The 23,162-nt window shown below is 48.1% G+C and overlaps 2 protein-coding genes across 2 annotated transcripts in view; one reads left to right on the plus strand and one right to left on the minus strand.

Moving 5' to 3' along the window:
- The window catches only part of FKBP4 (FKBP prolyl isomerase 4), a 57,345-nt gene extending 40,847 nt beyond the window's left edge, over nt 1-16,498 (minus strand). Inside the window, exon 1 of the mRNA XM_066590906.1 lies at nt 16,325-16,498. Within this exon, the coding sequence (XP_066447003.1) occupies nt 16,325-16,423 (99 nt within the window). The 5' untranslated portion in view covers nt 16,424-16,498. The remainder of the gene's footprint in view (nt 1-16,324) is intronic.
- DDX11 (DEAD/H-box helicase 11) overlaps nt 4,537-23,162 on the plus strand; it is a 134,104-nt gene continuing 115,478 nt past the window's right edge. The window contains exon 1 of the mRNA XM_066590900.1: nt 4,537-4,682. The gene's annotated coding sequence lies outside the window, so the exon portion shown is untranslated. The remainder of the gene's footprint in view (nt 4,683-23,162) is intronic.

The raw sequence follows: 23,162 nt of genomic DNA on the forward strand, positions 1-23,162 counted from the left end.
TCTTAGATGTCCTCATGAAGGGACAAGAATTGAGACTTGTAAACATCTATGGTCCCCAGTCAAAAAAGGACAGGAAGAGTCTCTTTATGAGGATCAAGCCCTACCTTTTTACCAGCCGCCAAGTTGTCTTTGGAGGTGACTTTAATACAGTCACGAGAGCCCGTGATAGGGGAGGCTCTGGAGACAGGCGGTTGACTTTTGACAGCGGCGCACTTAATAGCGTAGCTAGCGAAGTTCGCCTGGTGGATGTCCACATCCGGCACACCCCAGGCCACGAGGGATTCACCTTTTATAGAGGTATGAGTAGGTCTAGAATAGACTGGTAAAGAGATGGCTTCCTCCTTCAAATAAAACCTGTGTCCGTTGTTGAGGTGGAATTCTCCGACCACTGTCTAATATTGTTTTCTCTGAATGTTGCAGAGACCCCCCGGATGGGCAGAGGTTTGTGGAGACTGAATTCATCACTCCTGGAGGAAGCAGAGATAAGACAGTCCTTTGAGGATTTTCTGCAGAGCCAGGTACCATTACTGGATCTCTGTAGCAGGAAGTCAGAGTGGTGGGAGATGTTCAAGAGGAGGGCGGCGAGGTTCTTCCGAGAGCTCTCCAACCTCAGATGCCTGGACAGGTACCGCCTGTACAACGGCCTGAGGAGGAAACTCGAACATCTCGTTTCGACTGGAGGTAGCCGCGAGGAGATCTCCCGAGTGAAATCTTTACTCAAGACTTGCCAGTATGACAGACACGCATCCTTGGTTTTTGAGAGGGATTTCGGGAAGTACCGCTCGCCCGACCCTTACAGAAACTGTAGGATGTCAGTGAATAGTAAAGTGGTCACTGGACTGATTGACAGTACAGGATCCCTGAATCGATCCAGATCAGGGATTCTGGAGGTCGTCAGATCCTACTACTCGCAACTCTTGGGAAAGAGGGATCTAGATTCGGAAGTGATGTCTGCTTTCCTGGCTGAAACTGTCCCTGAATCGGGGGTAGACACCTCTCTTGGCGTTTTGACAGAAGAGATCAGAGAAGAGGAAGTTAGAATGGCGATTGATGAGCTCCAGCTCAAAAAGTCGCCAGGTCCGGATGGATTAACATCCCAGTATTATAAGACCTTCAAGGACCTCTTGAGTCCCCTCTTGACGGAGGTATTCAATGAGTGTCTTTCCTCGGGCACTCTGCCAAAGTCAATGAGGAGGTCGGCCTTGATCATTCTGTCAAAAGGTAAAGACTCGAGCCGTATTGAGAACTGGCGGCCCATAGCGCTTCTCAATACGGACAGGAAGGTTCTGGCAAAAGTGCTGTTTAATCGCCTGGTGAAGTTTGCACCCCGACTCCTCTCGGGCGCCCAGCATTGCTCTGTTCCAGGCCATAGCACCTTTAGTGCTGTTCTCGGTGTCCGGGAGGCAGTGGAGCAGGGTAGGGCTGGTCACTGGGAGGGGTACTTGATGTCCTTGGATCAGGCCAAAGCATTTGATCGGGTTAATCACGAGTACCTCTGGTCAGTCCTTGTGAGATATAGCCTGCCAGTGGGTTTTGTTGATTGGCTGCGAACATTGTATGCAGGGGCTGAGACTTTCCCGCTGGTGAACGGTTGGCCCGGCTGCCCTTTTGAGGTGGGGTCCGGCGTCCGTCAGGGCTGTCCTCTAAGTCCCCTGTTGTATGCGTTTGCGATAGATCCCTTCCTTAGGAGGGTTGATTGTGGACCTATAGCAGGGGTTGGGATGGACCAGGCGATGCCGGAGGCTACTCTGAGGGCAGTGGCATATGCCGATGTCACGCTCTTCGTGTCCTCGAGAGAGAGGAGGCGGAGTTTGTGGTGTCGGAGGTGGACCGCTACTCGGAAGCTTCCGGGTCTATGGTCAACTGGGATAAGTGTGAAAGTCTCTGGTTAGGAAGGGGGGATCCTGTGTTTGATCTCCCGGACACTCTTCCGGTGCCCCAGACTTCAGCAAAAGTTCTTGGCATCAAATTTGGCCAGGGGGATTACCCCATGCAAAATTGGGTAGACAGGCTAGATGGTGCCACTCACAAGGTTAATCAGTGGAAGGGTTGGTCTTTAACTCTTCAGGAAAGAGTTAGCCTGATCAAAACATACCAGCTCCCTTAAACATCTACCTGGGCAGCGTATGCATTTTGCCAGAACCTCTCTGGACCCGGGTCTACAACCTGTTCTTCCTAATGTTGTGGGGGAATAGGTTGAACCTGATCAGGAGAGATGTTACATACCGCACGAGGAGACTAGGGGGGGGTTATCTATGGTCAACCCCGTGGTGTTTCTTGTAGACACCTTTAAGATCAACATAGGCAACCTCTGGCAAGAGAGGGCTTCTCCGTGGGTCTACTCCTGCCGGGGATAGTTTCGGCCTTTCTTCCAGGAATGGGAGACAGGAGGGCCAGTGAAGGACCTTCGCACGCAGCACGGATATTTCCCGGCTTACGCTACCTTGGTTCTGAAGGTGATACGCCGGTGGGGTCTGGGGATGTGGGAGATCAGGACTCTGACGAGGCGGCTCCTCGACGAAAGAGTCCTGTTGACCCATTTCCAGAAGCTCCTGGCGCTCAAGGACTGCCCAAGTCGGGACCTGGAGGGAGGGTTACGTTTACTGAATTCAACCCGGGTCCCCTTGAAGTTTTGGGACTTGGCTTGGCGCTGCTTTCACGGGAGACTGTATGTAAGGGATAACTTGAAGAGCAGGCCTCTGATTGACAGGGGTTGCCCCCGTCAGGAGTGCAGCGACGTGCTGGAAAGCATGGAGCATTTCCTGCTTCAGTGCCCCTTTAATACAGAGGTATACAAACGGGTAGGGGTCTCCATAGGCTGGCGTCAGCTGGCACACCTCTCCTATGCGGAGTGGGCTTATGGAGCCTTCAGAGGTCTTGGTGGCAGGGACCGTTGCACTTTATTTATAGTTAGCCTAGTGGTCAGGTTCCACATCTGGAGTGCACGGTGTTTAATCTCGACGCAGCTGAAAGTCCTCCCCGTGGATACGGTATGTAGGAACATCCTGGGTGACCTGGTGAAGGTGCATTCTTTGGAGTATGAGAGGCTGGGCACATCTAAGGCTTCTCTCCTATGGAGAGGGCTTGTATTTCGTTAGGGACTAATCTTTTAGGGGCAGAGTAGGGAGAGAGGAGGGACAGGATAGGGAGAGAGGAGGGATAGGGCAGGGACAGTTTTCATGAAGGGTCAGACTGAGGGGCAGACTAAAGGACAGTCTAGGGCAAATTAGGGAATGGGGAGACCTTTTTAAAATTCAAGGGATAGTACATTGCGATGTCTGTGCCCGGCTTATCACCTCCAATCCCGGTGGGGGGCTGTTAGTGCACCATGAAGCTTTTTGTTTTGATTTGGGCAAAATGGAATGAAGTAGGGCTGCAGGTGAGCTGACCTTAGGCTTTCGGGTTATGTATATAGTATATATTAGGTATGTTGGTTATTGGAGTGTATTATGGTTTTGTATATATTGTATATTCTATATATTCACGTTTTGGGTGGTAGGTAGGTTGGGTGGGGGGTGGGGAGTTGGGGGGGGGAGTGGGATTCACGCCTTGAGCCGTAGCCTGGCACATCCCGAACATTGAACTCTGGGCACGGACTGGTGGAGCGGGCATGGCCCCCAGCCTGCGGCAGGCACAGTGTGGTATTTATAAAAAAAAAACCCTGGTGTGACTTGGCACGTCCTGAACTGAACTCTGGGCACGGACTGGTGGAGCAGGCTTGGCCCCCAAGCTGCACTGGGGATCCAAAAAAAAAAAAAAAATTAAAAATATATATATATTTTTAGTTTTATGCCAGTTGGCTCAGTCTTTCTGTTTGAATTTGCTTATTTATGTTGTTATTTCAGTTATTTATGTTGTGTTTATGTTATTGCTTACATTTGTTTTGTGTGGGTACAGTGCGGAACGGCTGGACCTGGGGTTATAGTTTACAAGGTTTTATGTAGTTATAGTTTCCTTAGTTTTATATTTTAGGTATATACTTGTATATTGTGTTATAGTTGTATATTGTGTTATATGTAGAGTGTGTATGTGTCTGGGTGTGTACAGCGGGGGGAAACCCGGATATGGACATTTACTTTGTTTATGGATCATGGACTGTGGGTGAAGGGCCTTATATTGCTTTATATGGTTATTCTTATTGTTACAGTTTGTCTTTGTTGTGTTTTTTACTTTTATAATAAAAGATCTACAGGATGTAACTCAGGTTCAGTACAGGATAAGTAATGTATATACACAGTGACTCCACCAGCAGAATAGTGAGTGCAACTCTGGAGTAAGGTGTGGTTTGTTGGAGCTCCTCAGAGAGCCAGGGTGTGGTTGCAGTCCCAGCTGGAAGCTTGTTTTGGATCCCAGGATCAGAGCACGTAGCTGGGCTTCCTTTTCTATGGAGTCCTGCAACTCCCCCCCCCCCCCCCCCCCCCCCCGGGCTTCGGTCGGAGGGGGGGGGGGGGGGGGGAGTGCTGTGAAGGCAGCGTCAACACCATCAGCGGCGCTGGCGGCATACGTGGTTTCAGCAGCAACAACCAGGAAAGCCGGAGCAGCTAGTAAAGCTGCGAAGAGAGTGGGTCCGGGTCGCAGGCGCAGTGACATGGCCCAGCAGGTTGGTGCAGCTGCATCTGACAGCGCCAGAAGCGAGATGATCACCCGCAGTCAAACTCGCAGCCAAACGCTCAGCAAAGGAGGTAAGCCGAAGTTGAGTGATCGTCGGAAAGGGGAGTCTGTGGTAGAGCTGGCCTCCCGTCTGGCCACCAGCAAATTATGAGCGCGCGGGGAGGGAAATCCTCCTGCAGAAGGAGAAGCTGCGGTCAGCCAGGTCGCTGAAGGACCAGACCGCCGCTAAAGGAAAAAGAGATGCAATCAGCAAGTCCATACAGGACTGTAAGGACTGTATACAAAGGTGCAAGAAAGAGAGGGACATGATTCTGGAGCAAAGTGGTCCCTTTAAGGAAAAGTTACTTAACAGTGATAGATTTTCCAAAATGGCGTCAGGACACAGTGGTCACAAGGAGGCTGATCACTCCAGCGATGGAGACAGCAGTGGTGACTGTTCTGATGAGGACACCTACCAGGACAGTCTGAGGGAGCAGCTTGTCTGCTCAGGAGAGCAGACCCAGAGTGGCACTAACACCACCAGCAGCCTCCGGCCGGAGCAGGTTGCGCTGCCTGCAACCTCCGGGGATTCGGATGCGGAGGAAGATAAAAGCGATGGGGGCGCTTTGATAATGCAGCAGATATGGCTGTTGGAATCCCCCCCTAATATGAGCGGCCTTCACTTTGGTGGTGATTTACCAGAGGAGGATGTGAAAATCAAGGCGAAAAAAGGGGAAAAAAAGAATTTGGTGCAGGAGAAATATGTGTATGTGACGGGGGGGGGCGCTGGTTTGGCTGCAAAGTCGGATCAGGGCACCCCCACCCTGAGAACCCCGGTTTCTGACTCTGCAGTGGGTTTTGAACATGGGAACAGGGATAAAGGAGTTAAACTGGCCAGGTCTTCTGTCCCTGCTTCAGTTAGTGCAGTGACAGAAGCAGCCAGCAGGGCGGCCAGCATAGGACAAGGTAAGGTGGCAAAAAAGTTTGGCAGTGGCGGAACTGCCAGCGCCAGTAAGGCCAGTGATGCGGAGGGTGCTGCGGGGTCGGGAGCGGGGGTCCCCTGTGTGACAGGTCGGTCTGCAGGCGTCCCTCAGTCTAGGTCCCAGGCACCCAGTGATGTGGAGGCTGCTGGCAAAAGTAAAGGAAAAAGCAAAAATAAAAATATTAATAGTGCCGCAATGCAGAGTGCTGACCATGGGGGGGGGGGGGGGGGGTCATTACGGTGATTGCAGCTGCGCAAGATGGGGCAGCAGTGCCACACCCCAGGTCTACCAAGGCCCAAAATAAAAAAGCTGCTTCTAACCCCAAGTCTGGTCCAGAGGGTCTTGGTATGAAAGGTGTGGATGTGTCTGGTGCGGCCCGTGTGTCTGATGCTCCGACACACTCGGAGGTACGGGCTGAAGCTACTGTTCCCAGCACAGGGGCACCTTCTGTAAATAAAGGCACACGTTCTGGGGATAGTCAGGGCGTATCACAGGTTCCATTCGCCCCTCCGGCGGCGACCACAGCTGGTAGGAGTTATGCCAGTGTCGCCGCTGGAGGGGAAGGGTCCTCCTTGTCTCCAGGCTCTAGAGAGGGCGTATTGCAACAGCGCCTCCTGGGGGCTCTATGGAAGCGGGAGAGTTCAATCACAGTTGGAGGAAGAGAGGTGAACCTATCTCTTTGGACAGAGAGACACGGCTTAGGAGCCTTCCGAGAGCAAAGGGGGGAGACCGTATGGTCCCTACCAACACCCGGGTAGGACGCAGGTCGTAGGAATGTGGTCCGTCTTCGTTGGACGGGCAATGATACATGCCCCCCCGAGGGCGACGGTAGTGGAGCTTCTACTGAAGATCGGCTTTAGGGCGGTTGACATCTTTGCCCTGATCCATCCCTTCGGCACGTTTGAGTTTGACATCAGTTTCGTTCGCCCAGAGGGTCTAGAACTCTTCTGGGGGAATTACGAGCGGATGAAAAGCGAGCCCGGCTGGCGAGACTTTGCCGTCCAGGTGGTTTCTCGCCAGAACGAAGTCAAGAAGGTAACCGTTTTGACTCGTAACGAGTCGCTTTCTTGTTTTGATATAATGACGTGGCTCGGTCGATATGGAGAGGTGACAGACATGCCCAGAAAGAACAGGGATGAGCACGGCATCTGGTCCGGGGCCTGGACGTTCATGGTCAAGCTGAAGCGTTCAGGAAACTCAGTGGCACACATACCATTTGCAGCCTTCCTCGGCAGGGATCGTATCCTGGCCTTTTACCAGGGGCAGCCGAAGCTCTGCCACAGGTGCGGCGACCCCTCACACTTGAGCGCTGCTTGTAAGACCTTGAAGTGCGCTTTGTGTGGGGGTGGGGGTCATCTAGCTGCCTCCTGTGCGGAGATTAGGTGTAACCTGTGTGGTGATCTCGGTCACCCATTCAGTCGCTGTCCACGCTCCTTTGCCAATGCGGTGTCCGCCCCTACGGATGGGGGCCATGGTGCAGCCTCCGGGGGTGAGGGGACTAGCAGAGGTGGAGGAGCTCAGGAGCCAGGGAAGAACCAGCAAAAGACGCCTGCTGAGCAGAGGCATCAGGACCAACGCAGACGGAGCAGGGAGCTGACAGGAGCGCCCACAGCAGGTGGATCAATGGTGGCCCCTGTTCCTGAAGAGGACAGGAGGATCCAGAGGGAGGAGGGAAAGACCAACTCTTCAGATTCCTCCCACTATGAGAGTGTGGATGAGGAAGGAAAGAGATGGTTAGAGAAACGGCGTAAGCTAGGTGCCACTAGGAGAAAGCGAAGGGGGGATTCAAGATCTTCTCCCACCCCGGGCCAAGTACTGGAAGGAGAAGCCTGCTCACCTCCAGTTGGACTCTCCAATAGGTACCGGGCCCTTCAAGACATCTCTTCCTCCTCTGAGGGGGAAGCGAAGGGCAAGGTGCCTGGGGCGAAGAAAGGGTCAACGGGGGACGCTGAGTCTCCTCCTCGTGGAGGCATAGTTCCTACAGGGGAGGGGGCTACTCTGGAGCCTGGAAACAAGGACGATGGGGTCGGGGGATCCCCTGCTATGGACACATCTGTGTCCAAAAAAAAGAAGCAAGGGACTTTCCTCCGACCCCGAAGAAGCGGGTGTGAGGAAGAAAGCCATCTAATTTAATCACTCATGATGGCGGCACCCACTCCGCTGACTCTGGCATCAATTAACGTTGCCAGCATTAAGTCTGATATGGCTAGATTTGCGGCCTTTGATTTTCTCGGCCGCGTTGAAGCCGACATTTTATTTTTGCAGGAGACCAGGCTGTCTGATGTTGCAGCCTTACATAAGGCAAAAAGGGAGTGGAGGTCAGGCCCTTCCTACTGGTCTCTTGCGGCTGAGCCGTATAGCGGAGTGGCGGTTCTTTTTACCGCAGTGGTTGAATGCCGACGAGTAATTGAATTAGAAATGGGAAGGTGCCTGATCTTAGATGTCCTCATGAAGGGACAAGAATTGAGACTTGTAAACATCTATGGTCCCCAGTCAAAAAAGGACAGGAAGAGTCTCTTTATGAGGATCAAGCCCTACCTTTTTACCAGCCGCCAAGTTGTCTTTGGAGGTGACTTTAATACAGTCACGAGAGCCCGCGATAGGGGAGGCTCTGGAGCAGGTGGTTGGCTTTTGATGGCGTCGCACTTAATAGTGTAGCTAGCGAGGCTCGCCTGGTGGATGTCCACATCCGGCACACCCCAGGCCACGAGAGATTCACCTTTTATAGGGGTCAGAGCAGGTCTAGAATAGACAGGTTTTATTTGAAGGAGGAAGCCATCTCTTCACCAGTGTCCGTTGTTGAGGTGGAATTCTCCGACCACTGTCTAATATTGTTTTCTCTGAATGTTGCAGAGACCCCCCGGATGGGCAGAGGTTTGTGGAGACTGAATTCATCACTCCTGGAGGAAGCAGAGATAAGACAGTCCTTTGAGGATTTTCTGCAGAGCCAGGTACCATTACTGGATCTCTGTAGCAGGAAGTCAGAGTGGTGGGAGATGTTCAAGAGGAGGGCGGCGAGGTTCTTCCGAGAGCTCTCCAACCTCAGATGCCTGGACAGGTACCGCCTGTACAACGGCCTGAGGAAGAAACTCGAACATCTCGTTTCGACTGGAGGTAGCCGCGAGCAGATCTCCAGAATGAAATCTTTACTCAAGACTTGCCAGTATGACAGACACGCATCCTTGGTTTTTGAGAGGGATTTCGGGAAGTACCGCTCGCCCGACCCTTACAGAAACTGTAGGATGTCAGTGAATAGTAAAGTGGTCACTGGACTGATTGACAGTACAGGATCCCTGAATCGATCCAGATCAGGGATTCTGGAGGTCGTCAGATCCTACTACTCGCAACTCTTGGGAAAGAGGGATCTAGATTCGGAAGTGATGTCTGCTTTCCTGGGTGAAACTGTCCCTGAGCTGGGAGTAGACACCTCTCTTGCCGTTTTGACAGAAGAGATCAGAGAAGAGGAAGTTAAACTGGTGATTGATGGGCTCCGGCTCAATAAGCCGCTAGGTCCGGATGGATTAACATCCGAGTATTATAAGACCTTCAAGGACCTCTTGAGTCCCCTCTTGACGGAGGTATTTAATGAGTGTCTTTCCTCGGGCACTCTGCCTAGGTCAATGAGGAGGTCGGCCTTGATCATTCTGTCAAAAGGTAAAGACTCGAGCCGTATTGAGAACTGGCGTCCCATAGCGCTTCTCAATACGGACAGGAAGGTTCTGGCAAAAGTGCTGTTTAATCGCCTGGTGAAGTTTGCACCCCGGCTCCTCTCGGGCGCCCAGCATTGCTCTGTTCCAGGCCGTAGCACCTTTAGTGCTGTTCTCGGTGTCCGGGAGGCAGTGGAGCAGGGTAGGGCTGGTCACTGGGAGGGGTACTTGCTGTCCTTGGATCAGGCCAAAGCGTTTGATCGGGTTAATCACGAGTACCGTCCGTCAGGGCTGTCCTCTAAGTCCCCTGTTGTATGCGTTTGCGATAGATCCCTTCCTTAGGAGGGTTGATTGTGGACCTATAGCAGGGGTTGGGATGGACCAGGCGATGCCGGAGGCTACTCTGAGGGCAGGGGCATATGCCGATGATGTCACGCTCTTCGTGTCCTCGAGAGAGGAGGCGGAGTTTGTGGTGTCGGAGGTGGACCGCTACTCGGAAGCTTCCGGGTCTATGTTCAACTGGGATAAGTGTGAAAGTCTCTGGTTAGGAAGGGGGGATCCTACGTTTGATCTCCCGAACACCCTTCCGGTGCCCCAAACTTCAGCAAAAGTACTTGGCATCAAATTCGGCCAGGGGGATTACCCCATGCAAAATTGGGTGAACAGGCTAGATGGTGCAACTCACAAGGTTAATCAGTGGAAGGGTTGGTCTTTGACCCTTCGGGAAAGAATTAGCCTGATCAAAACATACCTGCTCCCGTTATTCATCTACCTGGGCAGCGTATGCATTTTGCCAGAACCTCTCTGGACTTGGGTCTATAACCTGTTCTTCCTAATGTTGTGGGGGAACAGGTTGAACCTGATCAGGAGAGATGTTACATACCGCACGAGAAGTCTAGGGGGGGTTGTCTATGGTCAACCTCGTGGTGTTTCTTGTAAACACCTTTTTTAAGATCAACATAGGCAACCTCTGGCAAGAGAGGGCTCCTCCGTGGGTCTACTCCTGCCGGGGATGGTTTCGGCCCTTCTTCCAGGAATGGGAGACAGGAGGGCGAGTGAAGGACCTTCACACGCAGCACCGACATCTCCCGGCTTATGCTACCTTGGTTCTGAAGGTGATACGCCGGTGGGGTCTGGGGATGTGGGAGATCAGGACTCTGACGAGGCGGCTCCTCGACGAAAGAGTCCTGTTGACCCATTTCCAGAAGCCCCTGGCGCTCAAGGACTGCCCAAGTCGGGACCTGGAGGGAGGGTTACATTTACTGAATTCAACCCGGGTCCCCTTGAAGTTTTGGGACTTGGTTTGGCGCTTCTTTCACGGGAGACTGTATGTAAGAGGTAACTTGAAGAGCAGGCCTCTGATTGACAGGGGCTGCCCCCGTCAGGAGTGCAGCAAACTGCTGGAAAGCATGGAGCATTTCCTGCTTCAGTGCCTCTTTAATACAGAGATACAAACGGGTAGGGGTCTCCATAGGCTGGCCTCAGCTGGCACACCTCTCCTATGCGGAGTGGGCTTATGGAGCCTTCAGAGGTCTTGGTGGCAGGGACCGTTGCACTTTATTTATAGTTAGTCTAGTGGTCAGGTTCCACATCTGGAGTGCACGGTGTTTAATCTCGACGGAACTAAAAGTCCTCCCCGTGGATACGGTATGTAGAAACATCCTGGTACGTTCTGTGGAGTATGAGAGGCTGGGCACATCTAAGGCTTCTCTCCTATGGAGAGGGCTTGTATTTCGTTAGGGACAGTCTTTTCTTAATTTTCTAGGGGCAGAGTAGGGAGAGAATAGGGACAGGATAGGGAGAGAGGAGGGATAGGGCAGGGACAGTTTTCTATGAAGGGTCAGACTGAGGGGCAGATTGAGGACAGTCTAGGGCAAATTAGGGAGAGAATAGGGAGAAAATGTAAGGGATAGTACATTATGATATCTGTGCCCGGTTTATCATCTCCAATCCCGGTGGGGGGCTGTGAGTGCAACATAAAGCTTTTTGTTTTCATTTGGGCAAGATGGAGTGAAGTAGGGCTGCAGGTGAGCCGACCTAAGGCTTTCGGGTTATGTTAATACATATCGTGTATGTCATGTATAATGGTTAATATATGTTTATATGTATATATTCACGTTCTGGGTGGTAGTTAGGTTAGGTAGGGTGTTGGGGGGAGTGGTTTCACGCCTTGAGCCGTAGCCTGGCACGTCCCGAACATTGAACTCTGGGCACGGACTGGTGGAGCGGGCATGGCCCCCAGGCTGCAGCAGGCAGAGTGTTGTATAGTTTTATTTATATATATATATATATATATATATATATATATATATATATAAAAACAAAAAAAACCCCTGTGTAGCTTGGCACGTCCTGAACTTTAGAACTCTGGGCACGGACTGTTGGAGCAGGCTTGGCCCCCGAGCTGCACTGGGGACCCAAAAACAAAAATAACTAAAGAATTTTTTTTTTTTTTTTTATGCCGGATGGCTTGGTCTTTATTTTCATATTTAGTTAATTATTGATATCTATGTTATGTTTATGTTATTGCCTAATTTTGTTTGTGATGTGGTTTCAGTGCAGTACGGCTGGACCTGTAGTTTTAGTTTTATTTTCTGGATAGGTGGATGTTCTTCTTTTAGGTATATTGTGTTTTGTGTTGAGTGTGTGCGAGTGTACGGCGGGGGGAGGGGGGAGTCCAGACATGGGGTTTTCTTTTGTTTGTGGACCATGGACTCTGGGTGAAGGGCCTTATCTCTGTATACGGTTGTATTATTATTATTTACTATTGTTACAGTTTGCTTTTATTGTTATCTTTTATACTTTTATAATAAAAGATCTACAGGATGTAAGTCAGGAACAGTACAGGATAAGTAATGTGTGTACACAGTGACTCCACCAGCAGAATAGCGAGTGCGGCTCTGGAGGATAATACAGGATGTAACTCCAAATCAGTACAGGATAAGTAATGTATGTACACAGTGACTCCGCCAGCAGAATAGCGAGTGCGGCTCTGAAGTATAATACAGGATGTAACTCAGGTTCAGTACAGGATAAGTAATGTATGTACACAGTGACTCCGCCAGCAGAATAGCGAGTGCGGCTCTGGAGTAGAATACAGGATGTAACTCAGGTTCAGTACAGGATCAGTAATGTATGTACACAGTGACTCCGCCAGCAGAATAGCGAGTGCGGCTCTGGAGTAGAATACAGGATGTAACTCAGGTTCAGTACAGGATCAGTAATGTATGTACACAGTGACTCCGCCAGCAGAATAGCGAGTGCGGCTCTGGAGTAGAATACAGGATGTAACTCAGGTTCAGTACAGGATCAGTAATGTATGTACACAGTGACTCCGCCAGCAGAATAGCGAGTGCGGCTCTGAAGTATAATACAGGATGTAACTCAGGTTCAGTACAGGATAAGTAATGTATGTACACAGTGACTCCGCCAGCAGAATAGCGAGTGCGGCTCTGGAGTAGAATACAGGATGTAACTCAGGTTCAGTACAGGATCAGTAATGTATGTACACAGTGACTCCGCCAGCAGAATAGCGAGTGCGGCTCTGGAGTAGAATACAGGATGTAACTCAGGTTCAGTACAGGATCAGTAATGTATGTACACAGTGACTCCGCCAGCAGAATAGCGAGTGCGGCTCTGGAGTAGAATACAGGATGTAACTCAGGTTCAGTACAGGATCAGTAATGTATGTACACAGTGACTCCGCCAGCAGAATAGCGAGTGCGGCTCTGGAGTAGAATACAGGATGTAACTCAGGTTCAGTACAGGATCAGTAATGTATGTACACAGTGACTCCGCCAGCAGAATAGCGAGTGCGGCTCTGGAGTAGAATACAGGATGTAACTCAGGTTCAGTACAGGATCAGTAATGTATGTACACAGTGACTCCGCCAGCAGAATAGCGAGTGCGGCTCTGGAGTAGAATACAGGATGTAACTCAGGTTCAGTACAGGATCAGTAATGTATGTACACAGTGACTCCGCCAGCAGAATAGCGAGTGCGGCTCTGGAGTAGAATACAGGATGTAACTCAGGTTCAGTACAGGATCAGTAATGTATGTACACAGTGACTCCGCCAGCAGAATAGCGAGTGCGGCTCTGGAGTAGAATACAGGATGTAACTCAGGTTCAGTACAGGATCAGTAATGTATGTACACAGTGACTCCGCCAGCAGAATAGCGAGTGCGGCTCTGGAGTAGAATACAGGATGTAACTCAGGTTCAGTACAGGATCAGTAATGTATGTACACAGTGACTCCGCCAGCAGAATAGCGAGTGCGGCTCTGGAGTAGAATACAGGATGTAACTCAGGTTCAGTACAGGATCAGTAATGTATGTACACAGTGACTCCGCCAGCAGAATAGCGAGTGCGGCTCTGGAGTAGAATACAGGATGTAACTCAGGTTCAGTACAGGATCAGTAATGTATGTACACAGTGACTCCGCCAGCAGAATAGCGAGTGCGGCTCTGGAGTAGAATACAGGATGTAACTCAGGTTCAGTACAGGATCAGTAATGTATGTACACAGTGACTCCGCCAGCAGAATAGCGAGTGCGGCTCTGGAGTAGAATACAGGATGTAACTCAGGTTCAGTACAGGATCAGTAATGTATGTACACAGTGACTCCGCCAGCAGAATAGCGAGTGCGGCTCTGGAGTAGAATACAGGATGTAACTCAGGTTCAGTACAGGATCAGTAATGTATGTACACAGTGACTCCGCCAGCAGAATAGCGAGTGCGGCTCTGGAGTAGAATACAGGATGTAACTCAGGTTCAGTACAGGATCAGTAATGTATGTACACAGTGACTCCGCCAGCAGAATAGCGAGTGCGGCTCTGGAGTAGAATACAGGATGTAACTCAGGTTCAGTACAGGATCAGTAATGTATGTACACAGTGACTCCGCCAGCAGAATAGCGAGTGCGGCTCTGGAGTAGAATACAGGATGTAACTCAGGTTCAGTACAGGATCAGTAATGTATGTACACAGTGACTCCGCCAGCAGAATAGCGAGTGCGGCTCTGGAGTAGAATACAGAATGTAACTCAGGTTCAGTACAGGATCAGTAATGTATGTACACAGTGACTCCGCCAGCAGAATAGCGAGTGCGGCTCTGGAGTAGAATACAGGATGTAACTCAGGTTCAGTACAGGATCAGTAATGTATGTACACAGTGACTCCGCCAGCAGAATAGCGAGTGCGGCTCTGGAGTAGAATACAGGATGTAACTCAGGTTCAGTACAGGATCAGTAATGTATGTACACAGTGACTCCGCCAGCAGAATAGCGAGTGCGGCTCTGGAGTAGAATACAGGATGTAACTCAGGTTCAGTACAGGATCAGTAATGTATGTACACAGTGACTCCGCCAGCAGAATAGCGAGTGCGGCTCTGGAGTAGAATACAGGATGTAACTCAGGTTCAGTACAGGATCAGTAATGTATGTACACAGTGACTCCGCCAGCAGAATAGCGAGTGCGGCTCTGGAGTAGAATACAGGATGTAACTCAGGTTCAGTACAGGATCAGTAATGTATGTACACAGTGACTCCGCCAGCAGAATAGCGAGTGCGGCTCTGGAGTAGAATACAGGATGTAACTCAGGTTCAGTACAGGATCAGTAATGTATGTACACAGTGACTCCGCCAGCAGAATAGCGAGTGCGGCTCTGGAGTAGAATACAGGATGTAACTCAGGTTCAGTACAGGATCAGTAATGTATGTACACAGTGACTCCGCCAGCAGAATAGCGAGTGCGGCTCTGGAGTAGAATACAGGATGTAACTCAGGTTCAGTACAGGATCAGTAATGTATGTACACAGTGACTCCGCCAGCAGAATAGCGAGTGCGGCTCTGGAGTAGAATACAGGATGTAACTCAGGTTCAGTACAGGATCAGTAATGTATGTACACAGTGACTCCGCCAGCAGAATAGCGAGTGCGGCTCTGGAGTAGAATACAGGATGTAACTCAGGTTCAGTACAGGATCAGTAATGTATGTACACAGTGACTCCGCCAGCAGAATAGCGAGTGCGGCTCTGGAGTAGAATACAGGATGTAACTCAGGTTCAGTACAGGATCAGTAATGTATGTACACAGTGACTCCGCCAGCAGAATAGCGAGTGCGGCTCTGGAGTAGAATACAGGATGTAACTCAGGTTCAGTACAGGATCAGTAATGTATGTACACAGTGACTCCGCCAGCAGAATAGCGAGTGCGGCTCTGGAGTAGAATACAGGATGTAACTCAGGTTCAGTACAGGATCAGTAATGTATGTACACAGTGACTCCGCCAGCAGAATAGCGAGTGCGGCTCTGGAGTAGAATACAGGATGTAACTCAGGTTCAGTACAGGATCAGTAATGTATGTACACAGTGACTCCGCCAGCAGAATAGCGAGTGCGGCTCTGGAGTAGAATACAGGATGTAACTCAGGTTCAGTACAGGATCAGTAATGTATGTACACAGTGACTCCGCCAGCAGAATAGCGAGTGCGGCTCTGGAGTAGAATACAGGATGTAACTCAGGTTCAGTACAGGATCAGTAATGTATGTACACAGTGACTCCGCCAGCAGAATAGCGAGTGCGGCTCTGGAGTAGAATACAGGATGTAACTCAGGTTCAGTACAGGATCAGTAATGTATGTACACAGTGACTCCGCCAGCAGAATAGCGAGTGCGGCTCTGGAGTAGAATACAGGATGTAACTCAGGTTCAGTACAGGATCAGTAATGTATGTACACAGTGACTCCGCCAGCAGAATAGCGAGTGCGGCTCTGGAGTAGAATACAGGATGTAACTCAGGTTCAGTACAGGATAAGTAATGTATGTACACAGTGACTCCGCCAGCAGAATAGCGAGTGCAGCTCTGGAGTATAATACAGGAGGTAACACATTGCTACAAAGTTGTCCTGTAGTATGGTGATCACCTCTGTAATGCTGGGAGTAGTAGTCTATGGTCTGGAGGACCCCTCTCTGCCCTATCACATACATACTGTACAAGGGGCAGATATTCCAGGTGAGTGTGCAGTGACACATAGCACTGGGCAGGATCAGGCCGTGCCCCCAGGCACTGCAGTCACCCGCCCAGAGGGGAGAAGGAGACCCCGCACTTACCTTCAGAACCCCATGGTCCCCCTTGGGACTGATGTCCGCGCCCTCCATTGTGAAGCCCGGGGCTCCAGGCTCGCTCTTCACCTCCTCAGCGGTCATCATGCAGCAGCCAGGTCTGTGCTCTCCGTACACCGCTCTGCAGGCCGGAGAGCAGCTCAACCCCCGTGTAACCCCGCCCCAAGCGAGGGGGAGGGGCACAAACTGACAGGAGGAGCGAGAAGTTGCCAGTTGAGAGAGGCGGAACTTCATGTACAGGGATAGAGAGAAGTGTCCTCCCCTATACGGTGCTATATACCTCTAATACACAGTGTCCTCCCCTATACGGTACTATATACCTCTAATACACAGTGTCCTCCACTATATAGTACTATGTACCTCTAATACAGTGTCCTCCCCTATACAGTACTATGTACCTCTAATACACAGTGTCCTCCCCTATACAGTGCTATCTACCTCTAATACACAGTGTCCTCCCCTATACAGTACTATATACCTCTAATATAGTGTCCTCCCCTATACAGTGCTATATACCTCTAATACAGTGTCCTCCCCTATACAGTGCTATATACCTCTAATACAGTGTCCTACACTATACAGAACTATATACCTCTAATACACAGTGTCCTCCACTATACAGTTTTATCTACCTCTAATACACAGTGTCCTCCCCTATACAGTGCTATCTACCTCTAATACACAGTACTGTATAGGGGAGGACACGATCTACCTCTAATACACAGTGTGCTCCCCTATACAGTACTATGTACCTCTAATACACAGTGTCCTTCCCTATACAGTACTATGTACCACTAATACACAGTGTCCTCCCCTATACAGTACTATCTACCTCTAATACACAGTGTCCTCCCCTATACAGTACTATGTACCTCTAATACACAGTGTCCTCCCCTATACAGTACTATCTCCCTTTAATACACAGTGTCCTCTCCTATACAGTACTATGTACCTCTAATACACAGTGTCCTCCCCTATACAGTACTATCTACCTCGAATACACAGTGTCCTCCCCTATACAGTACTATACACCTCTAATACACAGTGTCCTCCCCTATACAGTACTATCTGCATCTAATACACAGTGTCCTTCCCTATACAGTAGTATACACCTCTAATACACAGTGTGCTCCCCTATACAGTACTATCTACCTCTAATACAGTGTCCTTCCCTATACAGTACTATCTACCTCTAATACAGTGTCCTCCCCTATACAGCACTATCTACCTCTAATACACAGTGTCCTCCCCTATACAGTACTATCTACCTCTAATACACAGTGTCCTCCACTAAACAGTACTATCTACCTCTAATACAGTGTCCTCCCCTATACAGTACTATCTACCTCTAATACACAGTGTCCTCCCCTATACAGTACTATCTACCTCTAATACACAGTGTCCTCCACTAAACAGTACCATCTACCTCTAATACACAGTGTCCTCCCCTATACAGTACTATCTACCTCTAATACAGTGTCCTCCACTAAACAGTACTATCTATCTCTAATACAGTGTCCTCCCCTATGCAGTGCTATATACCTCTAATACAGTGTCCTCCCCCACACAGTACTATATACCTCTAATACACAGTGTCCTCCCCTATACAGTGCTATATACCTCTAATACACAGTGCCCTCCCCTATACAGTACGATCTACCTCTAATACAGTGTCCTCCCCTATGCAGTGCTATATACCTCTCATAAACAGTGTCCTCCCCTATACAGTGCTATATACCTCTAATACACAGTGTCCTCCCCTATACAGTACTATCTACCTCTAATACACAGTGTTCTCTCCTATAGAGTACTATATACCTCTAATACACAGTGTCCTCCCCCATTACAGTACTATCTACCTCTAATACAGTCTCCTTCCCTATACAGTACTATATACCTTTAATACACAGTGTCCTTCCCCTATAAAGTACTATCTATCTCTAATACAGTGTCCACCCCTATAGAATACTATCTACCTCTAATACAGTGTCCTCCCCTATACAGTACTATCTACCTCTAATACACAGTGTCCTCCTCTATACAGTACTATATACCTCTGTGTATTAGAGGTACCTCTGTGTATTGCCCTCTTCCATAAAGTATTATACACCCCTAATACACAGTGTCCTCCCCTATACAGTGCTATATACCTCTAATACAGTGTCCTCCCCTATACAGTGCTATATACCTCAAATACAGTGTCCTCCCCTATACTCTACTATATACCCCCAATAGACAGTGTCCTCCAGCATACAGTACTATATACCTCTAATACAGTGTCCTCCCCCATACTGTACTATATACCTCTAATACAGTGTCCTCCTCTATACAGTACTGTCTACCTCTAATACGCAGTGTCCTCCCCTATTCAGTACTATATACCTCTAATACACAGTGTCCCCCCCATTACAGTACTATATATTTCTAATACAGTGTCCTCCCCTATACAGTACTATATACCTCTAATACAGTGTCCTCCCCCATACAGTACTATATACCTCTAATACACAGTATCCTCCCCTATACAGTGCTATATACCTCTAATACACAGTGCCTTCCCCTATACAGTGCTATATACCGCTAATACACAGTGCCCTCCCTTATACAGTGCTATATACCTCTAATACACAGTGCCCTCCCCTATACAGTACTATATACCTCCAATACACAGTGTCCTCCCCTATACAGTGCTATATACCTCTAATACACAGTATCCTCCCGCATACAGTACTATATACCTCTAATACAGTGTCCTCCCCTATACAGCACTATCTACCTCTAATACATAGTGTCCTCCTCTATACAGTACTATATACCTCTAATAAACTGTGTCCTCCCCTATGCAGTACTATATACCTCTAATACACAGTGCCCCCCCATTACAGTACTATATACCTCTAATACATTGTCCTCCCCTATACAGTACTATATACCTCTAATACACAGTGTCCTCCCCTATGCAGTACTATATACCTCTAATAAACAGTGTCCTCCCCTATGCAGTGCTATATACCTCTAATACACAGTGTTCCCCCCATTACAGTACTATATACCTCTAATACATTGTCCTCCCCTAGACAGTACTATATACCGCTAATACACAGTGTCCTTCCTCTATACAGTACTATATACCTCTAATACACAGTGTCCTCCCCTATACAGTACTATATACCTCTAATATACAGTGTCCTTCCGCATACAGTACTATATACTTTTAATACAGTGTCCTCCCCTATACTGTACTATATACCTTTAATACACAGTGTCCTCCCCTATACAGTACTATATACCTCTAATACACAGTGTCCTCCCCTATACTGTACTATATACCTCTAATAGACAGTGTCCTCCCGCATACAGTACTATATACTTCTAATACAGTGTCCTCCCCTATACAGCACTATCTACCTCTAATACATAGTATCCTTCTCTATACAGTACTGTCTACCTCTAATACACAGTGTCCTCCCCTATACAGTACTATATACCTCTAATACAGTGTCCTCCCGTATGCAGTACTATATACCTCTAATACAGTGTCCCCCACCATTACAGTACTATATACCTCTAATACATTGTCCTCCCCTATACAGTACTATATACCTCTAATACACAGTGTCCTCTCCTATACTGTACTATATACCTCTAATAGACAGTGTCCTCCCGCATACAGTACTATATACTTCTATTACAGTGTCCTCCCCTGTACAGCACTATCTACCTCTAATACATAGTGTCCTCCTCTATACAGTACTGTCTACATCTAATACAGTTTCCTCCCCTATACAGTACTGTCTACCTCTAATACAGTGCCCTCCCCTATGCAGTACTATATACCTCTAATACAGTGCCCTCCCCTATGCAGTACTATATACCTCTAATAAACAGTGTCCTCCCCTATGCAGTACTATATACCTCTAATACACAGTGCCCCCCCATTACAGTACTATATACCTCTCATACATTGTCCTTCCCTATACAGTACTATATACCTCTAATACACAGTGTCCTCCCCTATACAGTACTATATACCTCTAATACACAGTGTCCTCCCCAATTCAGTGCTATATACTTCTAATACACAGTGTCCTCCTCTATACAGTACTATCTACCTCTAATACACAGTATCCTCTGCCATACAGTACTATGTACCTTTAATACACAGTGTCCCCCCCTATACAGTACCATATACCTCTAATACAGTGTCCTCCCCTATACTGTACTATATACCTCTAATAGACAGTCTCCTCCCGCATATAGTACTATATACTTCTAATACAGTGTCCTCCCCTATACAGCACTATCTACCTCTAATACATAGTGTACTTCTCTATACAGTACTGTCTACCTCTAATACAGTGTCCTCCCGTATGCAGTACTATATACCTCTAATACACAGTGTCCCCCACTATTACAGTACTATATACCTCTAATACATTGTCCTCCCCTATACAGTCCTATTTACCTCTAATACACAGTGTCCTCCCCTATACAGTACTATACACCTCTAATACACAGTGTTTTCCCCCTATACAGTGCTATATACTTCTAATACACAGTGTCCTCCTCTATACAGTACTATATACCTCTAATACACAGTATCCTCCCCCATACAGTACTATATAAGTCTAATATACAGTGTCCTCCCCTATACTGTACCAACTACTTCTAATATAGTGTCCTCCCCTATATTGTACTATATACCTTTAATACACAGTGTCCTCCCCTATACTGTACTATATACCTCTAATAGACAGTGTCCTCCCGCATACAGTACTCTATACTTCTAATACAGTGTCCTCCTCTATACAGCACTATCTACCTCTAATACATAGTGTCCTCCTCTATACAGTACTGTCTTCCTCTAATAAACAGTGTCCTCCCCTATGCAGTACTATATACCTCTAATACACAGTGTCCCCCCATTACAGTACTATATACCTCTAATACATTGTCCTCCCCTATACAGTACTATATACCTCTAATACACAGTGTCATCCCCTATACTATATACTTCTAATACACAGTGTCCTCCTCTATACAGTACTATATACCTCTAATACACAGTATCCTCCCCTATACAGTTCTATATACCTCTAATACAGTGTCCTCCCCTATACAGTACTATATACCTTGAATACAGTGTCCTTCCCTTATACTGTACTATATACCTCTAATGCAGTGTCCTCCCGCATACAGTACTATATACTTCTAATACAGTGTCCTCCCGCATACAGTGCTATATACCTCTAATACACAGTGTCCTCTCTTATACAGTACTATATACCTCTAATATACAGTGTCCTCCCGCATACAGTACTATATACTTTTAATACAGTGTCCTCCCCCCCTATACTGTACTATATACCTTTAATACACAGTGTCCTCCCCTATACAGTACTATATACTTCTAATACACAGTGTCATCCCCTATACTATATGCCTCCAATACACCGTGTCCTCTCTTATACAGTGCTATATACCTCTAATACAGTGTCCTCTCCCATACAGTACTATATACCACTAATACAGTGTCCTCACCTATACTGTGCTGCATACCTCTAATTCACAGTGTCATCCTCTATACAGTACTATATTCCCGTATTAGGGCGCCCACCCACTGGCGATTTTTTTTTTCCCTGCGAAATTCGCAGCATTTTTTTCTCTCCAGGGGTCTATGGGACTTGTAATGTTAAAATCGCGATCACGCAAAATCGCGATTTCGCGGTAAATTGCGATTTTGCGCGATCGCGATTTTAACATTGCAAGTCCCATAGACCCCTGCAGAGAAAAAAATGCTGCGAATTTCGCAGGGAAAAAAATCGCCAGTGGGTGGGCGCCCTTACACAGTATCCTCCTGCATACAGTACTACATACTTCTAATAGACAGTGTCCTCCCCTATACAGTACTATATACCTCTAATACAGTGTCCTTCCCTATACTGTACTATATACCTCTAATACAGTGTCCTCCTCTATAGTGTATTATATCCCTCTAATACACAGTGTCCTCTCCTATACTGTGCTATATACCTCTAATACACAGTGTCCTCCCCTATACAGTGCTATATACCTCTAATACAGTGTCCTTTCCTATACAGTACCATATACTATATTCCAAGGGCTCCTGTCCACAGGCGATCTTGCATTGCGTTACTTCTTGTGATAATCTGGCTGTAAGTAACGATTCTCCGCTCGCGGGACTCAAATCGCAGCATACTGCGACTTGCCGCGATTCTCCACGATGAGCCGCAGAGAACCGATAGTTCTCTCCCCTGCTCCCGGGCAGCGGAATATCGCTAGAGATATTCCACCTCGCCCGTGGACAGGGGGCCTAAGCGCAGAGTTTGAATATTCTGTAAAAAAAACATCCCGATTCATGCTGTAATGGACTCTGTAACGGCGAGCGTATTAGCTCATGTGCGTCTGTTTTTGCCCTTACTATGTTAAAAAAAAAAAAAACAGATCTGGTATCGCCGTGTTCATAATGACCCAGAGGAAAAAAGTTAGTACAGTGATATCTTGGGTTAAGAGTGTCTCAACTTACAAGCTTTTTGACTTGAGAGCAGGATCTCTCCCAAATTTTTGCTTTGACTTAAGAGCAAAAACTTGGGTTAAGAGCCCTGCTCTCAATGGGGCTGCCGCTGCTGAGAGTGGCCCCATTGAAAGCAATGGCCTGCCGACAACCCCTGCATTGATTTTTGGTGAAAGGCTTTAAATATAAGCCCTTCCCTGAAAATCATCCCGAGCTGTAGTAAAAAATATACAGTATACTGATTTGTCCGCTGCTGCCGGTGGTCAGGCATGTCTAGCAGCCGCTTGTTCT

Source organism: Eleutherodactylus coqui, chromosome 2 (assembly GCF_035609145.1).
Source record: "Eleutherodactylus coqui strain aEleCoq1 chromosome 2, aEleCoq1.hap1, whole genome shotgun sequence".
Taxonomy (NCBI): domain Eukaryota; kingdom Metazoa; phylum Chordata; class Amphibia; order Anura; family Eleutherodactylidae; genus Eleutherodactylus; species Eleutherodactylus coqui.